A 20,111-nucleotide genomic window follows, 5' to 3' on the forward strand; every position below is an offset into this window, starting at 1 on the left:
AAATTAGCATGCCATGAGAACACTTTATTCATTTAATTGAATCAGATCTTCTCCTTCTGAAATGAAGTCTTTCATGCAGCATTTTTTTTTCCTTTTCTTGCACGGAACAAAAACATATAAAAAGAAGCAACAGAAGAGTACTGTTACTGGTACAATCAGAGGTACCAGTAATAATAAACCCAACCTAGGCTAAAAGGTTTCTTATAGGGACGCCCTGATTGGTATCAGAAGACTGATAACAGGGCACATCCAAGGCAATTCTACAATGATTGGATCAGTTCAGGCTTTAAGCCTGATCTTTTGCAGTATCGGTGCAATGACTAGTCAATTAGTCAATTACTAATTTAATAGTCAGTGAGTCATCAGTGCCGTCAATGTGTATGTGTATCCCACTGTATGCAATGACATGCTAAACAATGTTTCACCGTAGCCAATTGAACTAGCTCAGAGTGAGACATCTCACTTTTCCCAGCTCGACGATGCACTGACAGCACATGAGCACTAGTGACCGGGACCCGAAGTGGAAGCAGCAACATTGAAACATGGAAACATAGAAGCAGCTGAAGCGACGCTAACGAAAAACAAAAGGTCCAAAGAAAACTATCGCATGCAAGATTTGTAAACTGAACCTTGCGCTGGCTCCATGGGGCCACCTCAGCTATCCTGGCAGTCAAAGAATAATGCTGTCATTTTGTCTGACAATTCCTTCTGTTAAAGGAAGGAACGTTTATTTTATTGCAGCTGTCACTGAAATAAATATAATGAGAGCCTTTGTTGTTTGATGCAACTCATAATCAGACTGGTCAACTAGTCGATATCTATCTAAAATTAATGTCTGCTACATGGAAGAAAAAACTGGAAAAAAATACAATGTTTAGCAAGGTGGTAGTAGATTGACATTCATTACTACCAATATGACTCACCACCTACGAAAAAAAATAACCACACATAATCCATGGCGTACACTCAGGCAAACGCTGCACTGAAACAATTACAACAAATAATGAACACTGTGTTTAAAACAGCAGGCACTGGATGACCAGCCCATTTCTGGAGTAGAGAACGTGGGTTTTTTGGAGTCAAGGTACAAGCTTTCCACACTACACTATGTAGGAGAATAAAAGGAAAATAAAAGCTTTACTAATCTCTTTATATATCAAATTAAATTAGGACTCTGATGGGACGATACTGGGATGATACTATTAAAAGATCAGTATCTGATCTGGAAGCAAAAAGACTTGATTAGGACATCTCTAGTTTCTTTGCTAAATATTGCTTTTCTTGTTATGTCCTGTCAACTAGTAATGGTGGATTTCACGTGAGGACAAGCAACAGACAATAATCCGTGTTCCTGCACATTTTACACCGAATGCTGACATGAAGAAAAACAGATGAACGGGTATCAGCTCCTAAGTTTTGGGCCAACAAGCCAGACTCACCACTGAGCTGTGTGATGATGCCCTTGAGGCGCCGGACCATCTCACTCCTCTTCAGCCCCTCCTGACGTCCGACCAGCAGCAGGTTCAGCAGGAGGAGGAGAAGGAGAGCTGCAGCATTCATCAGCTCTATACCAGAACTGAGGAGGGGGGAAACAGAAAAACAGCAGAGTTAATAATCAGTGAGAAACATGACTTCTTTCTTCAACGTGTCCAGCACAATGAGAGACATATTTCTCAGTTATCTTATAATGCCTGATATTAAAAAAAGTTATCCCAACTAACAGGTATTTGTACTGGTCCACAGTGAGACCACTAGTGTACACATTTAATGCCCGTACAAGTAAAGTAAAGTAGAAGTGTAAAGGCAAGTCTAAAATTGTCTTGGTGTTCAAACCAGACAAGGCTGTAATGAAGACAGCTGGTATTGTGTGCATCTGGTGATTAATTACATTGTCTCACTTTGAAAAATGATGATGATGATTGTTTTTTGTAAGAATAACAAAGTGGACAAGCATGAGCATGAATGGATAACACATTAGCTTATTCATTCTGTGTCTGGCAACAATTACATTGATTTTGGACAAATCACAGAGAGGATGATTTGCACTGGATTGGATTTATCATAGGAGAAATAGGGTAGGTAATTTGGGGTGTCATTTTTACTTTAGAAGTTACTGACATGGCGATTCACACTAGATTAAGATCACAGACGCCCTCGGTAATTATTACAAATTCATATGATATGAGTGTCGCTGACAATCCAGGACAGGACAACTGAACTAATGACCTACCTGCCCTTTGGCTGGCTGCCATGGCAACAGAAGAGTCCCAGCACCACCAGTAGAGTGAGGGCAGCCCCTGGCCAATGGAGACAGGAGTGGCGGTTGGTATGGTAAAGGAAGCTATTCAGCCATTGTTCCTATGGAAATATATGGAAACAGCAGAAAACAATATGTAACATGCTTTATAAGACACTAAACATGTGATAGAGTTATTAATAGAATGACCACAGGATCACTGTGTCTATTGCTACATTAGATTATGGCCAATGATGACAAATAATATTGTTCCAGTCTTCGCTTTGCTAATTCAGGTTTAGGTGTACAATAAATATCCCTTTAGGTCGGGGTAAAGAACACATAATAATTTTTGTTTATTTCAACCTGGCACATTTACCATTAAACAAGGCATTTTCCAGAATTTCTGTTGTAGATGGTGGAAAGTGCAAATTTAGCATGAGTACGTAACAGTTAACAAGTTTAGGGAATGAAGGTGCTAAATGCAAGGCCACCAGTATTGCATGTATAAATGCTCATGCTTACCGGGACTGAGGCTCGTCTGCGTGCAGCCCTCTGGTGCTGCTCCAGCAGGCTGCTGAGCTGGTCCCGGAGCTTCCCCAGAGCCTGGCCAGTTGAAAGGCCCAGGGTCACAGCATCCTCCTCCTGCAACAAGTCATATTTTAATAAATAGCTGTATCTGTGTTAACATTCTTCACAGCAAACATTTTTACATGTTACCAACGGAAAAGAATAGGGGTCACTGACAACAACAAAAACAACTTCATTTCATTTAGGTAAACTGTCTACTGGCTTATTGTCAGCAATAAGTCAAGTGTGTTCTCTGAGGACGTTCAGGCTCTGTCAGACGTCATGAACAGGACCTTAACCCATTCAGGCCTAAATACTCTTCTGCAAAAACCCCCTCTCAAAACCTGAGGTTTTTCAAAATATGTCAACGCTTACTAAAACCTTAATTTCTCAGGCTCTGTAGCAGATAAAAACATGAGATAAAAAGCATTTGACAGCTTACTTCTTTGGCTTTCAACTTGACTGACTTGCTAGGGCATAATCTTCAAATGCATTTTTTTTTAAAAATCAATAAACACCAAACATTTTTTAAATTTAGAAAATCAGTAAAGATCTATTTTTCCAATTACTTCGTCAATATCACTTCCTTCACTTGAGTCAGCCATGACGGATCGCTAGCACGGTGTTTAAAATTTTCGACCAAAACATACTCCACGTGTAGGCTTATTTCGACCAATCACAAAGCGTTTTATTAGTCACATGAGTTTAAAAAAAATCCCTAAGCATCTCTGTCACTCACCCCAAGAATATTTCAGTCAATCACAGTGCATATAATTGGCCATGTGCCTCGAAAAAGACGACAACGCTCAAAATGACGCGTTTGCCGGTCTTAATGGTAACTACGCATGGATGCGTGATCCGGTCTTAAAGGTAAACACGCACAGATGCGTGATCCGGTCTGAATGGGTTGTGCCCTCTGATCTTTGCAGATATTATTCTGTTTTTTGACATCAGACTATAACCTCCAGTGTACAGTGAGGCACGGCTAATCAATATGAACAATATGAAAAATGGCTAAATTGTAAAATCTATTTTTTTCTTCCTCTGCTGTCAAAGCACCAGCTAGTTCTCTGCAGTGGTATCAGCTGTCACAGTTTCCTTTGAGTCTCCAGCACCTCTGCGTTTTGTCAGTCCACAACCAGCTGGAATAGTGGCAGCTACCCAAGACAACAAAATAACACCAAATAAAAGAGCTACTAAAGCATGGTTTGCTTGTACAATGACCTATGCGGAACAGACCGCTGTGCTGTTTTTAAAGCTATGAAACTAAATGTAGAAACTAAATGTAGCACCTGAAATAAAGCATGCAGTGGAAGTGGAGCAATGTGCGTCTTTATGAGATTCTGATCTTAGCTCCCACCCCATGTCCAAAACCACAACTGAAAAGCAGCGACTTTACAGCCCAATTTCCTAGTGTCACGCTGCACAATAAGACATATTATAGAAGTTGTCCACTAGGGCTGAACGATATGGACAAGATTTCATATCTCGATATTCATGCCAGATATCTTGATATCGAGCGTCCGAACCATTTTTTTTTTTTTAAAGCCCTCTTTCGAGACTGTGTACACGGGTACCATGTCTTTTGCAACGTGGTATGTTATAGCGTCTGTAATGTGTTTATGTCTGGCAGACGTCAACTCATACGGTGTAACGCTACTGAACGCATCAGCAATCAAACTTTGATTGGGCTTCTTTTGGGATGACTGAGAAGTCCCGGTGTTTCTCTCATTGCAATACACTCTTCGTGCAGCACGCGATGGTGTTGTTTCAGGTGGTGAAACATGCTTGTTGTGCTACCTTGCTTCGTCGCAATTTTCGCCAAAGCGACCTGCACAACAGCTCACTCTGGTTTACATCATCCTTTTTAAATCTATATCGTTTATATATTTGCTTTTTCGATATCAATATCTTGAATGTTCATATCTAGATATAGATACGATAACGATATATCGTTCAGCCCTATTGTCCACTTTACAACAGGTAAACATGATGCTTGTTCAAATGGTTGAAAAGCCTGGGGTACGTAAAGGTGATGAAAACCATCAATCATAGGTATGAACCATTAAACTATTAATATTTTTGCGGTGTTAGCGCTGCTCCCTTGTACAACGAAACATGAGGGGAGCTTATGATACAGCTGGAGAAGGCGACAACAGATTACACAGCCTGACATGAGGCGGACTATTAGTTTTATTGATGACCGGTGCCGTTCTTATGGTGTGACTCTTCTGCTCACCCTATTACAGAACAAGAATGTTCACATAAAAACACACGGGACTGAAAGGGAGCTTACTGGAGATCATTTTGATGAACAAAAATTCAAAATGTAACCTTTATATTGTAATATTTTCACTGAATTCTCTACTCATTGTGGCACTTTAAATGTATTATTATTTTTTAACAAATAATGCAGATTGACAAGATTGTCAGTACTGTTTTTTTGTCACTGCTCATTTTTTGATGTATATATTGGTCAGCCCTACACAGGGGTGACATCAAAGAGGAAGATGGGAAGAGACTCAGCTCTTGCGATTCTAAGGTCATAGTTTTCTACCAGAACCCAGAGGCCTGTGGCAATTATAGACGTACATTATTGTGGCAGTGAGGTGTGATTTTACTCAGGGAGAGTTGGGGCAACCTAAGACGCAGTTTATACTTCTGCGTTAAGTTGATGCAGAGGCTAAGGGCAGACTGCTTCGCAGACCCTATGTAGACCCGAGCACCGTAGCTGACACGCACCTCCTTAGAAATGTAACTATGCGTTGTGGCGATGCAGAGCACAAGAGCTGTGATTGGTCCGCTTATTAGTAGTGTATTTCCGTTTTATTATTTACGGCTGCTTCTCCAATCTAGGCAATTTTTGAATTGATTGTTTTGGATCAACAAAGATGGAACACATCGAAGAAAGGTTAACTGAGGAGGTGCAGAGATAAAAACGTTAGTATGACTTGTCTTCGGTGAAATTTCGCCATTGTTGAAAAAGCTTTTAGGGGTTGTCTTTACAGACTGATGAGCGCACAAGCCGCTGTAGCCTATGCACGTAGCCTCGCACCAGCGGAGGCTACGTGCATAGGCTACAGCGGCTATGTCCCACAGAGGTATAAACTCCGTCTTGCGTCAATGTCAAGATCAGTTCATTGGTAAAGCAGTCAAAGAGCTTTATTAATAATGACACTTATTTACCTAATTCCTCTTTGATAATTATATATTTTGAATTAAACCTATGGCAACCATGTTTAGTCTCCGTCATCCAATCAAAAGTTATATTACTGAGTTAGCGATTTAGTGTCCTGAATGTTAGGCACAATCAAGATAGTTCTCTGATAGTTCAAAAAGTTCATTCATCTGAGACTTTGGCTGATCACGTGTTTGCACTCCTACAAAGACTGTATTCTTAAAAACATATTGTTGAATTATACACATACATATATATACTTCATATACTATAGTCTGTGCTTCTACCAGCAATGCCTAGGAAAAAGTAGCAAACTGTGTAACAATTACACCGATGAATATGGAGAATATTTGGCACTTCTAATCATAAATTACATAAATGTGAAATTGCTATCAGTCTATTTCTTTCTTCATTGCTTTGTCCCAAAAAATGATCATTCATCACTGCATAGAAATCTAATGAATGTCTCTCAATACAGAGCCTCATGTACTGTTAATGGGAAAGCAACCTTTTCCCATACTCCATGTCACTGTGAGAAAGGCCCGCACATACACACGCAGAAAGACATGCACAAATATGAAAATTCTCTCACACACACATACACTGGGTTCAGCTTTCAGGCTCTACATCCCACGCAGGCAAGCTATAAATATCCTCCCTTTTCCCAGAGTAACAAAGCCTCAACCAATATCCTCCAGACAGACGTAAACATGCAGAGAGGAGCCTGGGCAGCCTAAGTAAAACAGAGCATGCCCGTAACCTAGGAAGGATCTAGCTTAACCTTGGGTGCTTGCCAACAAATCAAGTGCTATACGCCAACGTGCATATACAGTGCTACTGACAGCAAAAGGCTTGCTTTAACTGCAGTACAAATGACTGACTTGAGTGTGTCCCTCGCTCAAACAGACAACTGTCTTATTACATTTGTTTTGCCTTTACTGAGAATGTATACGACTACAGACTGACAGAAACAAGCAAGAGACAACTTACAGTGCTCCTCTTCCAGAGACAAATCCCTTCTCTCATCGTCAACACCATGACAGCCCAGCTCTGCTCTGCTTCTCTAAAATCTGTAACAATACTTGTAGCCTGTAAGGGCAATGTTTAAATAACAAGAACGGTTACATTTCCAGATCTGGTTCTCTGGATGGGAATAAAGACCTAACAGAGAGAGACTGCCTGCTCATGTCTATAGTCAGGAGAGAGCTGGTGATGCTGCAAAACCTCACCCAAATTTCCCTCGTCACTGAGCTGCAGACAACCAAGCCCAGCGTCAGTGGCAGACTTTAATTCAGATACACACAGTCTGGCTGTCTCTCTGGCACGGACCGTGCCTCATTCAGTTTAACTCAGTTCAGCAGCTGGCTGGGACGCTGAGAAACAAAACCGGGACTACAGACCAAGGAACAATGTCAGTCTGGCCTGAATATCCCCGGCTGGGCATTTTTCCCTACTCTTGCCAGCATGGCATATTTTTACAGAAACTGAGAGATAAAGGCGAGCCACACAGAGATATTCTCCCAGACACTGCTCCCATGCCAAACCCTATTTTTCTACAGGAAAGTTTAATTAGGCTACCACGAGGCTAGTTCATAACGTAACCTGGGTGCTGCTAATAACGGTAGGAGGCTACTGTTATTACTTTGCAATCAGGTCCCATTCAGACTTTGCATTAACATCCAACGTGGGCAATCTAGTCACAAGTATCAAAATATGTGTTCACACCTGGCATTAAAATGTGTCTCGTCATGCGTCCCAAGCCAGCACTAGAGATCAAAACTCAGTTTTGCACTCTCCAAGCAAAAAAAAACACAGACAGCATTTGGGGGAGCATATAATAGGCTATTGTATACACTTGCTGGCTCTGATGGATCTCTACTGCTGTATCAGCTATTTGCTGTGTAAGGTCATGCCTTGGGGACATGACACATCATATGGAACAAGCTGTTAAGTCTTTCTCTCTCACTGAAAGATATTATTTATTTACTGATCTCCGCCCTGATATTAGTTATTTTACAGACTTGCACAAAACTCAAATAACTGGAACCCAGAAAACGTCCAAGTGCAATAGTAATAGTAATAGTAAGTAATAGTTTATAATGCAAAGTACACACAGGACCTCAGTGCGTGCAGAAGTTCATTTTTAAATAAGAGATTTAAAGAGATTTGAATGGTTGTTTTGTATTGATTTGAATTTAGTATAGAGAATTGTGGAAATTTACTGGTATTACCAGTACACATTTTTAAAAGAACAAGTCCCCGTGCTGTTTGTCTAGTGCACACACAGCCATTTGTTTTACACTACTCAAGAGATGCACTAAGATACCAAAAGAATCTGACCAGAAATGTTTGATGAAAAAGGAATTGCAATCCAAACATTTGTTTAACCTCAGGGAAGGAATTCTGACACGGATACACAACAGATCCATGATTCTGCACGGCGCACCTTTAATTAAGAACTAGCATAACAGCTGATTTATATGTATACTTTGATTTTATAAAAATGAGAATTCAAATGTTGAGATATTACGATTTTCCTATTAAGAGTAAAACAATACTGCGATCTGAAGCGAGAATGTGTTGTATCCTCCCACAAAAACTGTTTTCAATGGATAAATTCACAGTGACAATGCAAATAGTACACACCATTAGTCATATGCCATTATTGCCTTTGTTTGTCAGTAATAAGGAGGAACGTATGACTTAGCAGTAGTTAAACTTAACAGTCGGTTGATTGAGTCTTGTCTCCAACCCAAAACTGGGACCATTTACAGGGTCATTATTCCAATACTTTTCTGTTCATTCTCAAAATGTGAGTGATTATCTACCTAAGAATGAAAACATCATGAGCTCACAAGTACTAAATAAGAATAAAAGGAAATGTCTACTCTACCTCTTCTTCCAGCACATTCATGTCTCCTTAAGGAGGGCCGCTCCATTCTTCTAACTGTAGTGTTACGAGTTAATGATTATATAAGAGAACTAGGTGTGAACATTGAGATAGAAGAGGTAGAAAGCTCTTCTTTGAGCCTATTGAGCAACAGCTCAGTGGCAGCCATGTTCCTGTTCCTACGTGCTTTATGTTAACCCAGAGGTAGCAGGTTGTGAAATTTACTCTACTACACATCTATGTTTAACCGGCAAGGTTTGATCTTTTGACCCATTTCAGGGGTAAACGGAAATGATCAACAACAGTTCATGTTCATGTGAGTTCATGTTCATGTGAGTTCATGTGAAAGGATGAATAAGCCAAGGGGAGGGGGGACACAAGAAGGTTCTAAAAATGTTCCTTTCCTACTGCTTATTCTGTACATTTATCTGGTATTTAGGATAACTTCAGTTGATTACAACTTGGATCTTATTTGACGTTTGCTCTTCTCTCTGGCTTGCAGTAGCAGTAACTGTTGTTCAACATTTACTAACTTCAACTCCAACATGAGCTGCTCACTTCCAGTCACCACAGTTTGAAGTACACAGAGAAACACAACAAAGAAGACTTGCTGTAGACTAGTGTTTTAGCGTTTTGCTTACAATGGCAAAACCTTTAAAGTAAATGGTGGGGTGAGTAGAGAAACTCAAGCCCTTCCTAAGCCTGTCCATCCCTGATCCAGTTGGTCCTACTTAGGATCCATTTCAGTAAAATGTTTGCTAGAAGCTGTACCTGCAGCAGATAGCAATTATCTTTTACAAACCATATAGTTTTGTTCTTGTCCCATATTACCTAACCACTAGTCTCATTTTTTGATGGAGCTACTTGAATGAGTGGCAAAGTGTCTTCAAGAACACCCAACAAGTCCAACTGCTTTTGTTTCAGCTTTGGTTTTTTGGTTAAAACACAGTCTTTTGTGTTACGGATAATGCTGGTACTGTGGGCCTCATATCAGTCAAGGTTAGCGTTCTGTTTTTGAGATGCTCATACGGGATTGTTAGTGCAAATTGAAAATCCCAATTCCTTTATACTCTGTCACTCAATGTCCTTTTCTTGTGTTAACATTTACAGGACATCAAACATCCTGTCAGAGGCTCAGTACGAAAGTTACACAACAGATGCAATGACATGCTTTTCTCTTCACTCGTTTGCAACCTCAGGGCCTCTAGATGATAAATAAAATTTAATTGAACAGATTGACAAAGTGACGGACTGGTAACACAACCAACGTTCTGTTTTTGAATGCTGTGGTTTGGGAGTTGGATAAAGAAGAAATGTTTTTTCCTTCATCCTCATCTACCTCCTTTAATAGTTTCCTTTATATAAGGACAACATATGGCTCAGTAGGTAGAGCAGGTTGTTCACGAACCAGAGGGTTAGCGGTTCGATCCCCGGAATGTGCCAAATGCCGAAGTCCCCAGTTGCTCCCAGTGCATGGCACTGGTGTGTGAATGTGTGTGAGCGAATGGGTAGATGTGTCTGTGACTGTAAAACGCTTTGAGTACCAATAGGTACAAAAGCGCTATATAAAAGCAAGACAATTTACCATATATATTTTGCTAGAATTAAGGTGTATGAAGAAAAAAACTTTATCTTTTAAGTGTCACAGTTTCAAATGCCCAGCATATCGCTGGTATTGTGTAATTGTATGCCATATTTGTTTGCTGATGTGATCCCATTTTGAAATGAGACCCATACATTTGTCAGAATTTTTAAGACACGCTGTATCTGGTCTCCAAAGCTCTAACTTGTTTGCCATTGACGGCGTAAAACAGAGCCACCTTTCTGGCATAAAAAACTGATTTCTGTTTACACATCTTCTTGTTCATTTCACAGTAGTATGAAAAACTTTGCGAGAGCATGATCCTATGGTAGGAGACATTGCAGCACAGCTAAGCAATCCCCTAAGACCAACCAAAATCCCAGGGGCCCTATGTGATCAGTAAACAACCTCCACATCAAGTAGCACAGGCTGATGCTGAGCTAGGCAACAAAACTCACCTGCTTCTTATCCCGCTGCTCCATGGCAACCACAACCACTCAGCATGCTCTATTCCTCAACCAGCCAATGCCGCCTGGCAGATCAGTGCCGTCGTGCAATGTCCAAATCTGGATACAGCTTTGAGGCTCTTGGACGGATCGCTCTCAGGCCTCCGCCTGTGGAAGCCGCAGGTCAGGTGGCTCGAACAGGGATGGAGGCAAATGGAGAAGGCAGGTGGGTGCAGCCTTGGTCCTCCACCTGGCAACACCTCCTGCCCAACCTCCTCTGCCAGTGTGACAGGAGGCACACCGACACCCTCAGGTAGCAGAGAAGAAAAGAACTCTGGGATATGGGGTTTGTTGGGATGGGCGGGGAGGATTAATTGTTGCTCTGGTGCTGCACAGAGATCCTTTTTATAACATTTATGTAGAGGTCTGTGGATAAATGACAAATAACACAAATCAATCACACTTTAAGGACATTTATACTGATCTTTTTTTGGATTAGCTTTAAGACTGTCATGTTGAATGGTGTTGTGATTCAGTGAGAGGACCAGGCATTAGCATAACAGCTCTACTGAAAAGCAGACTGAGACCCTGAATCCACTGACACCCGGCCATCTCACTCTGACCACATAAGCAGCTTCCTCTGCCACAAAACACTGAACTCCAGAGTCAGCAGTCTCCATTGGCAAAGAGTTGACAGTGCTCAGCCAAACAGAGGAGAAAAGAGGGTGAGAGGGGGCACTGGCGACAAAGTAAGACTGTTCTAATAGTTCAAACCAAAATCACTACAGCAGTGCCAGACAAAGTGCAGGGAATGCCGTGAAGTCAAACACGACAAAAACCTTTTCTGAAAATCTAAGATTTTGCAACTCCCCTTTATCAATAGGCTATTTTTCTCACTATGACATTTTGACTTAACATGGCAAGTTGGCAGTGAGCCAGCACAAACGCTACCAGTACTCAGGCTATGTTTACATGGCCACTATCCCCCTTATAATTAGAATAATAGCCACATCATCAAAACTGCCTCATGTAACAGACTACTGAACTGATCCCACCTAATGGAAATGAATTTTAAACCAGACTGAGAGGGGTGGTGCAACCCATTGATAATGTGTGAAATAGGAACATATTAGTGCCTAATAACCATTTAAACACTTCATACATGACCAAACATCGATCTGGTTGGAATAAACACTTTTGTTCTGTGTATGTTTGCCCCACATGAGGTTAAGTTCTTTCACTAAATGAATTCAATGCTGTCAAGATAGCTGGAGCATGTAAACTCATATATCTTACCAGATCATTTAATTTAAGTGAATGGTAAGTGAATATTGTTGAATGTGGTCCATGTCACTTCCAAGTTAGACGCTGGACCATGACTGGCAAAGCCAGATTTAATTGTTATCAGAACCTGAGGCTGTTTGGATTTCATTATGGTGTGTTTCAACCAATAACGAGAAAAAAAATACATCTGCAGACTGAATAGTCCTTTTGGAATAGTATCATTCGGTAAAACATTCATTCGTAGTGTTCAAATATGTCATAATTATGTTTAAATAAAATCTATTAGTTCTGTTATATTTTAGTAGTTAACCATAAGATGGATTAGTCAGCTAAATGAACAAATAATACAAATTAATTGGCTAGTTATTTCACTGTCAATATATTTTACAACAGATGTGGTGGCGGACTCTAAACAGCTCACTTCTCATATAGCCATTTTGTTGTAAACTTACTCAACTCCACATGACTACGTTGCTGCTACTCTTCTAACCATCACCAAAGCCCTCCCAGACAATCTGACAGACAGAGTAGATCTTTGCCAGAGTATCATCAGTTCCTAATTCTAGATTGGTGCTGGGTTAGTAATATTAATAATAACAATAATAATAATAATAATAATCTGATTCAAAGCAATCTTGATTTGAAAGATGCTCCACTGATTAATGAAATCTTTGGATCGAATTTCTAAATACAAGCCATTTCCTGCATCCTCCTGTTTATATATCTGTGGTCTCCCGAGACTGGAGACTTCACTTGACAAATCTTGCAAGACCCCGCAACAAGATTAATCCACGTGTCAGGGAGATCCAATATGAAGCTACCAGCCTGAGAGCACCATTAGGCCTGAAAGCTGATTGGATTTTAAAAGTATGAAGACAAAAAAGAGCTGGACAAATCCAAACTAACTAAAGTCAACGATAACATTAGTTTTAGTTTCAAGTTAAAGTGTTTTGAAACTTCAAAATATCTCTAAATGAATTGCTGTTGAATCAAATCAAATCCGGCCCCTCTGAATTGAATCAGTTCAGGAAATCAGTAGCAACACTCAGCACTATTCGAGACCAACCTTCCACCACAAAACATTTGTGGATGGGGAAGTTGGTCTGGCTTTCAGGCTTAGACCATCTGTGAGGTGTCCACCACTTTGTCAACATATTGTAGGCTAAGTACCATTACAGGACCTAGCTACATTGTAAAATTGGGTTCAATCTTAACATCCTCTTAAAGGGGAACTACTGTGTTTTTACAACCTGGACCTTATTTCCTGCGGTGCCCCAGTCACTCCCACTATATGGATATACGCAGATCTAAGTATCTGACGAATGATTCCAAATAACACCAAAGTTATATGGGTGAGTAAACGATCGTATTCTATGCCGGAAATAAGGTCCGGGTCGTAAAAAACAGTAGTTCCCCTTTAATTCCCATAGACAGCTGATCAATATAACAACAACAACGAACCACTTTATTTCAGTTGGTCTTATTCTGCGGAACGACTGTGGGAATTTTCTAAAGAATCGCCCACTCAAAGGTCAAAAAACTCAATGACATGACAGGTGGCGGCGTCCCTGTCAGGGATTGCCTCTAGTGACACATAGCGTGCCGCTGTAGGCATCTCTGACACTTATCTTGATCTTACATTTTTCGCTTTTATTTGAATCAACGCATTCATTTACAAATTACAGTAGATTTGACTAGCTTTAGAACAGTTAATCACCGAATATCACATTATTAATTTGTTTGCTCCAGTATGCCAAGATAATGTTCAGCCAGTGCACATTCTGAATTCAGTGCAATAAAAGGGAGACATTTTTTGATAGACGGGCAGCGTGTTACTTTGTAAAATCTGAAGCTAGGGGACATCGAAGCGTAGTAACGTCGGTCCAGGCACACTTCCCCTCAGGGATACCTACTTTGGCAAGACGCTTAGTTTCTTGACAGGGTTTGATTAAATTGACAACATATCGCAAGCCGTGGGTGTCACTGCACTGTGTGACTGTTTGCAACGAGTTCCAGTTAGAGTTTATCTCTCTTTCTCTGCCTTCACTGAACAGCTAGCATCAGGGCTAGACGTCCCCTTCCCTTCATGTCAAAGACAGATGCTAGCACAACAGAGGCTTCGAAATAAATACACTTACTACACTGATACAACACGCGCAACAGCGCACCCCGTTAATGTGCACAAGTAATTTGTAATAACTCACCTTTTGTTATCTTGAAGACACTGCTGATACCACTTGAAATACAAATATACTGTTCTCCCAAATACAAATGTACTTCTGAATCTTCACTGTGGAACAGCAGCCATGTTGGGGAGCGTTCTGCCTTGAGGAAGGAGTAGCGCATTCTAATTGGACGGCCCAGGAGTATTCTGTCCTCTGATTGGCTGGCGCGATGGCGGACGAAACGCTATGGTTGTTTAGGTTCTATTTTGAAATAGGAAACTACAGTACCACACAACTGCAATTGCCACTTTATCTTAATAATAATATGATATAATGAACGTGTATTTGTATTTGTGCTTTATCAAAATGTTTCGTTACTATTAGATTTCATCTTAAAAGCAAGTGAATAGAATACACTGTTTTTTTAATTGTGGAATAGAAGCCTGAAAGAAGTGGTTGCAGTTCTGATCTGTTCTAAGTGCACCCTCTGCTGGTTAGGCGCTGTGTTACCTGTGTGTCTTGATCTCATACCCTATCAGGTCAAATTTGAGGTCACGGATGGTGAAGGGCCCAGACATTAATAGGTCTGTGGTTGACCCTTAAATGTGATCAAGTACGACAGTCACTTACTGATTAATGTCACTGACAATACATGGCATTGTTGTGAACATAGTGTGATCTACCACACATTTGACCATAACACTCTACTGTGAACCAAATGACAAGCTAAAAAGGTAGACTCACCAACAATCAGCTGCCACACACACTTTATGAAGAATCTGAGTTTATTAGATAAACTTAAAGAAATAAAAATCGCATCTTCAAAATATCTATGGAGTCCCCTCCAGGTGTGGATAGCCCTACCCGTCTTCCTCACATTGAAGGTGATGGAAAAATACAGTACGAGCCAGGAAAGGCTTCACATGCCATTCTCGCCATTAAGATTTTCCTAGAGCTGATAAGATTTATTTTGTAGCTATGCCAGCTAGGATTGATTACTCAACCTAATCTCAATCAGCCTGTGGATTATTAACCTGAAGATAGGATGAAACACATAGATATGAGCTGTTATGGTGACAAACGATGTAAAAACTATATTTTTTCTTTAGTTTATGTCACTTTTTTCAACATTTTTATCTTTTTTTCTTTGTCAAAATAAGGTTGTGAAACAAAGGTGGTCCTTTCTATAGACAGAAGGTCTGTGTTTAAAACGTTGCTCTTTTTCTAATGTTATCAATACTTTCTTTTCAAATTTAAGGTCATGTTATGAACTCAAACATAGTATCAGTAATAACGTCTTTATAACTAATGCTTTCAGCAGGTCAGACCTCTCAGAGCTTTAGTGGATAACCACTAGAGGGGAGCAAAGTCAAAAGGAAAGGTCATAGTGAGCATCAGAAAGCCTATTTACTGAACATCATCATCAAAATTTCAGTTCAGTGAGTTTGCTCTGGTCTTCAGCTAGATCCTTCAAACTAACTTAAGGTAATTAAACCAGTCATATACTGTAAGTGTATTATAGATTTTGTAACTAAATAATAGCAGCTGTCAAATGATTGTTGTTTCACAAATTTCTGTTTCATTTGTCTAATTGCATTCTCTTTGGCTACTTTCAGGACTTGTTCAATTCTGTTCATGTTTTGAGACATTTGTACAGAAATGCAGAAAACTGTGAAGGGTGCAAAGAAGTTTTAGCGAGACATAGATTATGGACCTTAATCTTAAGGAATGTGGACAAATGCAGACAAATGTGACCCAGACCACCTGCAAATTTGATCAGATCTCTCATTATTATTAATCCTCATGACTGATTATAGGGTGACACATAAACCCCCATTCAGTTCTGCCTTGACTTGTTAGTATTGGTTTGATTGACTAATAGTTTAATTCAAAATACGGAACACAAGTGAAGACAAGAGTCACAATATTTTTATGGACAAGGGCAATGTACTGGTGTTAGGCAGACAGGGTTCTTTTGGGTTGTTCACTTCAGAAGGACACTGTTTAAAGTCACAGTAATGACTGTGAAAATGTATTTGGTCCACATTAATAGATTAGATTAGATTAGATTAGATAGTTTCTTTATTAATCCCAAACTGGGAAATTTCTCTGTTGCAGCAGCAATGTACGGGCATTCAACCATCCATAAATATAACAAAAGCTAAAAATCGACAATAAAAAGAATAGAGAACTAAAAAAAGAACAAAAAGTATACACAATATTTACAAAAAATTATAAGATAAGTGAATAAGTGAATATCAAAAAAGTTAAATTAGAATGTAATGAGGTGTACTGAATTTAGGTAAGATTAAAAATTTACAACCAATACCAAACAACCATGTGCAAATGTGCAAGAAATGTGTCATCTGTCACACAAAGATGAGGAGTTGTACCAACTGATGGCTTGGGGCAGGAAAGATTTCCTGTAGCGTTCTTTGAGACAACGAAGTTGTCTGAGCCTTCTGGAGAAGTTGCTCCGTTGTCTGTCTATTGTGTGGTGGAGAGGGTGGTCAGGGTTATCCATGATTGATAACAGTTTGTCCAGAGTCCTCCTCTCCACCACTGATTCAAATGTTTCCTGTCTGCAGCCAGTGATGGAGCCAGCCTTCCTGATCAGTTTGTTCAGTCTGTTGGCGTCACTGGCTGTGATGCTGTTCCCCCAGCAGGCCACAGCAGAGAAAAGTGTGCTGGCCACAACAGACTGGTAAAAGATCTCCAGCATCTTGCTGCACACACGGAAGGAGCTCAGCTTCCTTAGGAAATAGAGTCTGCTGCAGCCCTTCCTGTACACAGCTGTACTGTTGGTCCTCCAGTTCAGTCTGTTGTCGATGGTCGCTTCCAGGTAATTGTAATCCTCACGAACTGTGGCCTGTCTGTCAGGTAGTCAGTGATCCAGGAGACAGTAGACGCACCAACACCCATCGACCGCAGCTTCTCACCCAGCAACAAAGGCTGGATGGTGTTGAAGGCACTGGAGAAATCAAAGAATGTGATTCTCACTGAGCCTCCACCACCATCCAGGTGTGAGTGAGTGAGCTGCAGAAGATAGATGACAGCGTCATCCACCCCCAGACACGGCTGGTAGGCAAACTGTAGGGGGTCTAAAGAAGATCTCACCTGTGGCTTTAGGTGGGCCAACACCAACCTCTCCAGCACCTTCATCAGATGGGATGTAAGGGCAACTGGACGGTAATGTCAAAACAATATCAAAACAGATCCAAAGAGGGAGACAGCTCTTTCACATTCAGAGTAGTACGAATAGCAGCAGCTCCACCTGCAGACTCCAAATAAAGTGTCCTAGTTTGAAATAAAACTACAAGAAGGCATCCTTGAAAACCTAGAAGCTGTCTACCATACTGGAAACATCCCAGGAAATGTCGTAATAAACAGCATATGTCTGTGTAAAGGGTGGGAGTTTCATTGTCCAACATTACAACTGCAAAAACAGTCTCCAAGTAAATTTAACAAGATATGGGCGGCAACTGTGGTTCACGCGGTTAGCAGTAAGATCCCCTGAACATGCCACATGCTGAAGTGTCCTAGAGCAAGACACTGAAGACTGTTGCTCCCAGTGCTTGGTACCAGCATGTGAACGTGTGTGTCCTTGTGTGAATGAATGGGTAGATGTGTCTATGACTGTGAAGTGCTCTGAGTAACAATGGGTAGAAAAGCACTATATAAAAACAAGATCATTAACCATATACATCATGGGGTTTAAGAATAAGAATAAGAATAAGAAAACCTTTATTTGTCCCACAATTTTCAAAGTCTATAATAAAACTGACAGAGACGTCATCTTTAGAACGTTCTCATTGGTTGCTGTAAGCATTCCTCTAGTCCTGTCCACAAAGATGTCCTGATCTGAGGAGTATTTTGTAATGTGTCACCATATTATTCCCCATTTTTTTATCCCATTGTTAATTGTTTTTAATGATGGGGGAAATTTTAGAGTGTCCAATTAACCTAAGGGTTGTGTTTTCTGGACGTGGGAGGAAACCGGAGTAACCTGGGGAAAACCCACAACAACAACACGGGGAGAACACATAACTCCACACAGAAACACCCAGACGAACAGATGGACATGGAGGTGCTCCTGTGAGGCTGCTGTGCTGGTCACTGTGCCACCAAGCCGTCCTGAAGGGATGGGGGAATAGGGACAGAGGGGTGAGGGGGTTATGGAATTCTGCTGTTGAGAAAAAGAAATACCACAAACACACACAAACTCACATAAATCAACATATCCCTTTAATTCTTAGAAGTGATTCACTTACATTACATAAAATAAACATGTATTTAGAGTACTTTCCATAATGATTAACCACACTTCAGTGCTGGTTCATAGAGTTTTCATACACAAGGAAATCAGATTTAAGGCTTTGATTTATTCTTGCAATAACTGATGAATAAGCCCTTATCCCTCTGCCCTGAATCCATATCTGGTCTTTGATGAGTGCTACACGTGTCAGCTTTGCATCATTTCCTCTCATATACCGCTGGAGAGATAATCAGCATCATGTTTGCACTGTTCAATAAAGATTAAATAACAAAGAAAAAAAAAACGGTCAACACAAAAGTGAACCCAGTGATTAAAAACACCTCTCTTTACTGAGTGTGAGTCTGAGTGTTTACAGCTGGTCTGAAACGACATTGGAGCTTTCCGTTCCAACCCACTCTTCCAGTGTTAGAGCAATGATCCGGCTCAGCTCCTTAGCCTGAAATAGAGATGAACACACTCTGTTATGAACGCACACATTTTTTGAGCAGTGCATTAAAAACTCAAAATAAATAGCAAATGAGTCACAATCCACCATGGTGTTTTGGTGATATTGCCTTTATATGGACGGCCATAGGAGGGTCAATGGGTTTTCTCCAGGTGCTCAAGCTTTCTCCCACAGTCCAAAGACATGCTTGTTACGTTAACTGGTAGGTGTTAACCTTAAGTTTGTCTTTGTAGGATAGATCATAAATGAATGCCTTCATTTCCTCTGTGTTTTGGCTTTCACAGAGTCATTTGTTGTATATCTATGCTCACTGGTGACACTAAGGTTAAACGAAAAAGCAGCATTTTCTTATTTGACTCCTCGTTTACTGTGTGGAAAGCGCAATAAAGCAAATGTGGGACAGTTTCTTTTGTTTCACGAACAAACAATGTGCCCTCTTTTAATAACTTGCTTGGGACACAATCCACCTCATTTGCATATAAAAACGCAAATAACTAGCTCTTTCTCACAACAATAACAGTCTCACAGACCACGTGCCCTACACAGAAACTATAATATGACCCTAGAGTCCACTATAACGTCAATTATTATTATTAATTAATCATAATTAGACCAAATGAGATATTTCAAGTTGTATATGTTCTACAAGCTATATAATGACATATAACAAGTATTCATAATGTATTCTTTCACTGCCCCTCAGTAAATATTATTTCGCTGACAGTAACATCCAGTTTATGCGGCTGCAACAGATTTCATTTGCAATGGTACGTGTGAAGCTAGATCGAGTGACGTGAAAAGTGACTGAGACGTGCAGAGATTGTGACCACAGCAACTCAGATTTACTGCCAGGTTCAGATGATGTTCCTTTCAAGTGTTTTTAAAGTATCTGCATGACTTTATTCTTCATCACAACGATCCATAACAAATGTAGTGCCATCATATACAAGGAATGTAGAGTTGAATAATTTAGTCATTAATGAATGTTAAGTTTGATCAAGTCTGGAATGTTGATGCTTTACATGGAAAACAACTGTGA

General features: G+C 40.3%; 1 protein-coding gene across 3 annotated transcripts in view; it reads right to left on the reverse strand.

Annotated features, from left to right (window-relative positions):
• Positions 1-15,301, reverse strand: part of tmem94 (transmembrane protein 94) — a 36,629-nt gene extending 21,328 nt beyond the window's left edge. For 2 of the 3 annotated variants that reach the window (XM_084568095.1, XM_084568093.1), the window contains exons 1-5: positions 14,391-15,301; positions 10,915-11,328; positions 2,762-2,881; positions 2,231-2,358; positions 1,440-1,576 (exon numbers count right to left, since the gene is read on the reverse strand). In XM_084568095.1, the coding sequence (XP_084424221.1) occupies positions 1,440-1,576; positions 2,231-2,358; positions 2,762-2,881; positions 10,915-10,938 (409 nt within the window). In that variant the 5' untranslated portion in view covers positions 10,939-11,328; positions 14,391-15,301. Of the gene's footprint in view, positions 1-1,439; positions 1,577-2,230; positions 2,359-2,761; positions 2,882-10,914; positions 11,644-14,390 lie in introns of those variants that run through there. The other variant, XM_084568094.1, reaches the window with a different exon arrangement.
• Positions 15,302-20,111: the final 4,810 nt, after the last annotated feature.

This window comes from Chelon labrosus, assembly GCF_963514085.1.
Source record: "Chelon labrosus genome assembly, chromosome: 19".
NCBI lineage: Eukaryota > Metazoa > Chordata > Actinopteri > Mugiliformes > Mugilidae > Chelon > Chelon labrosus.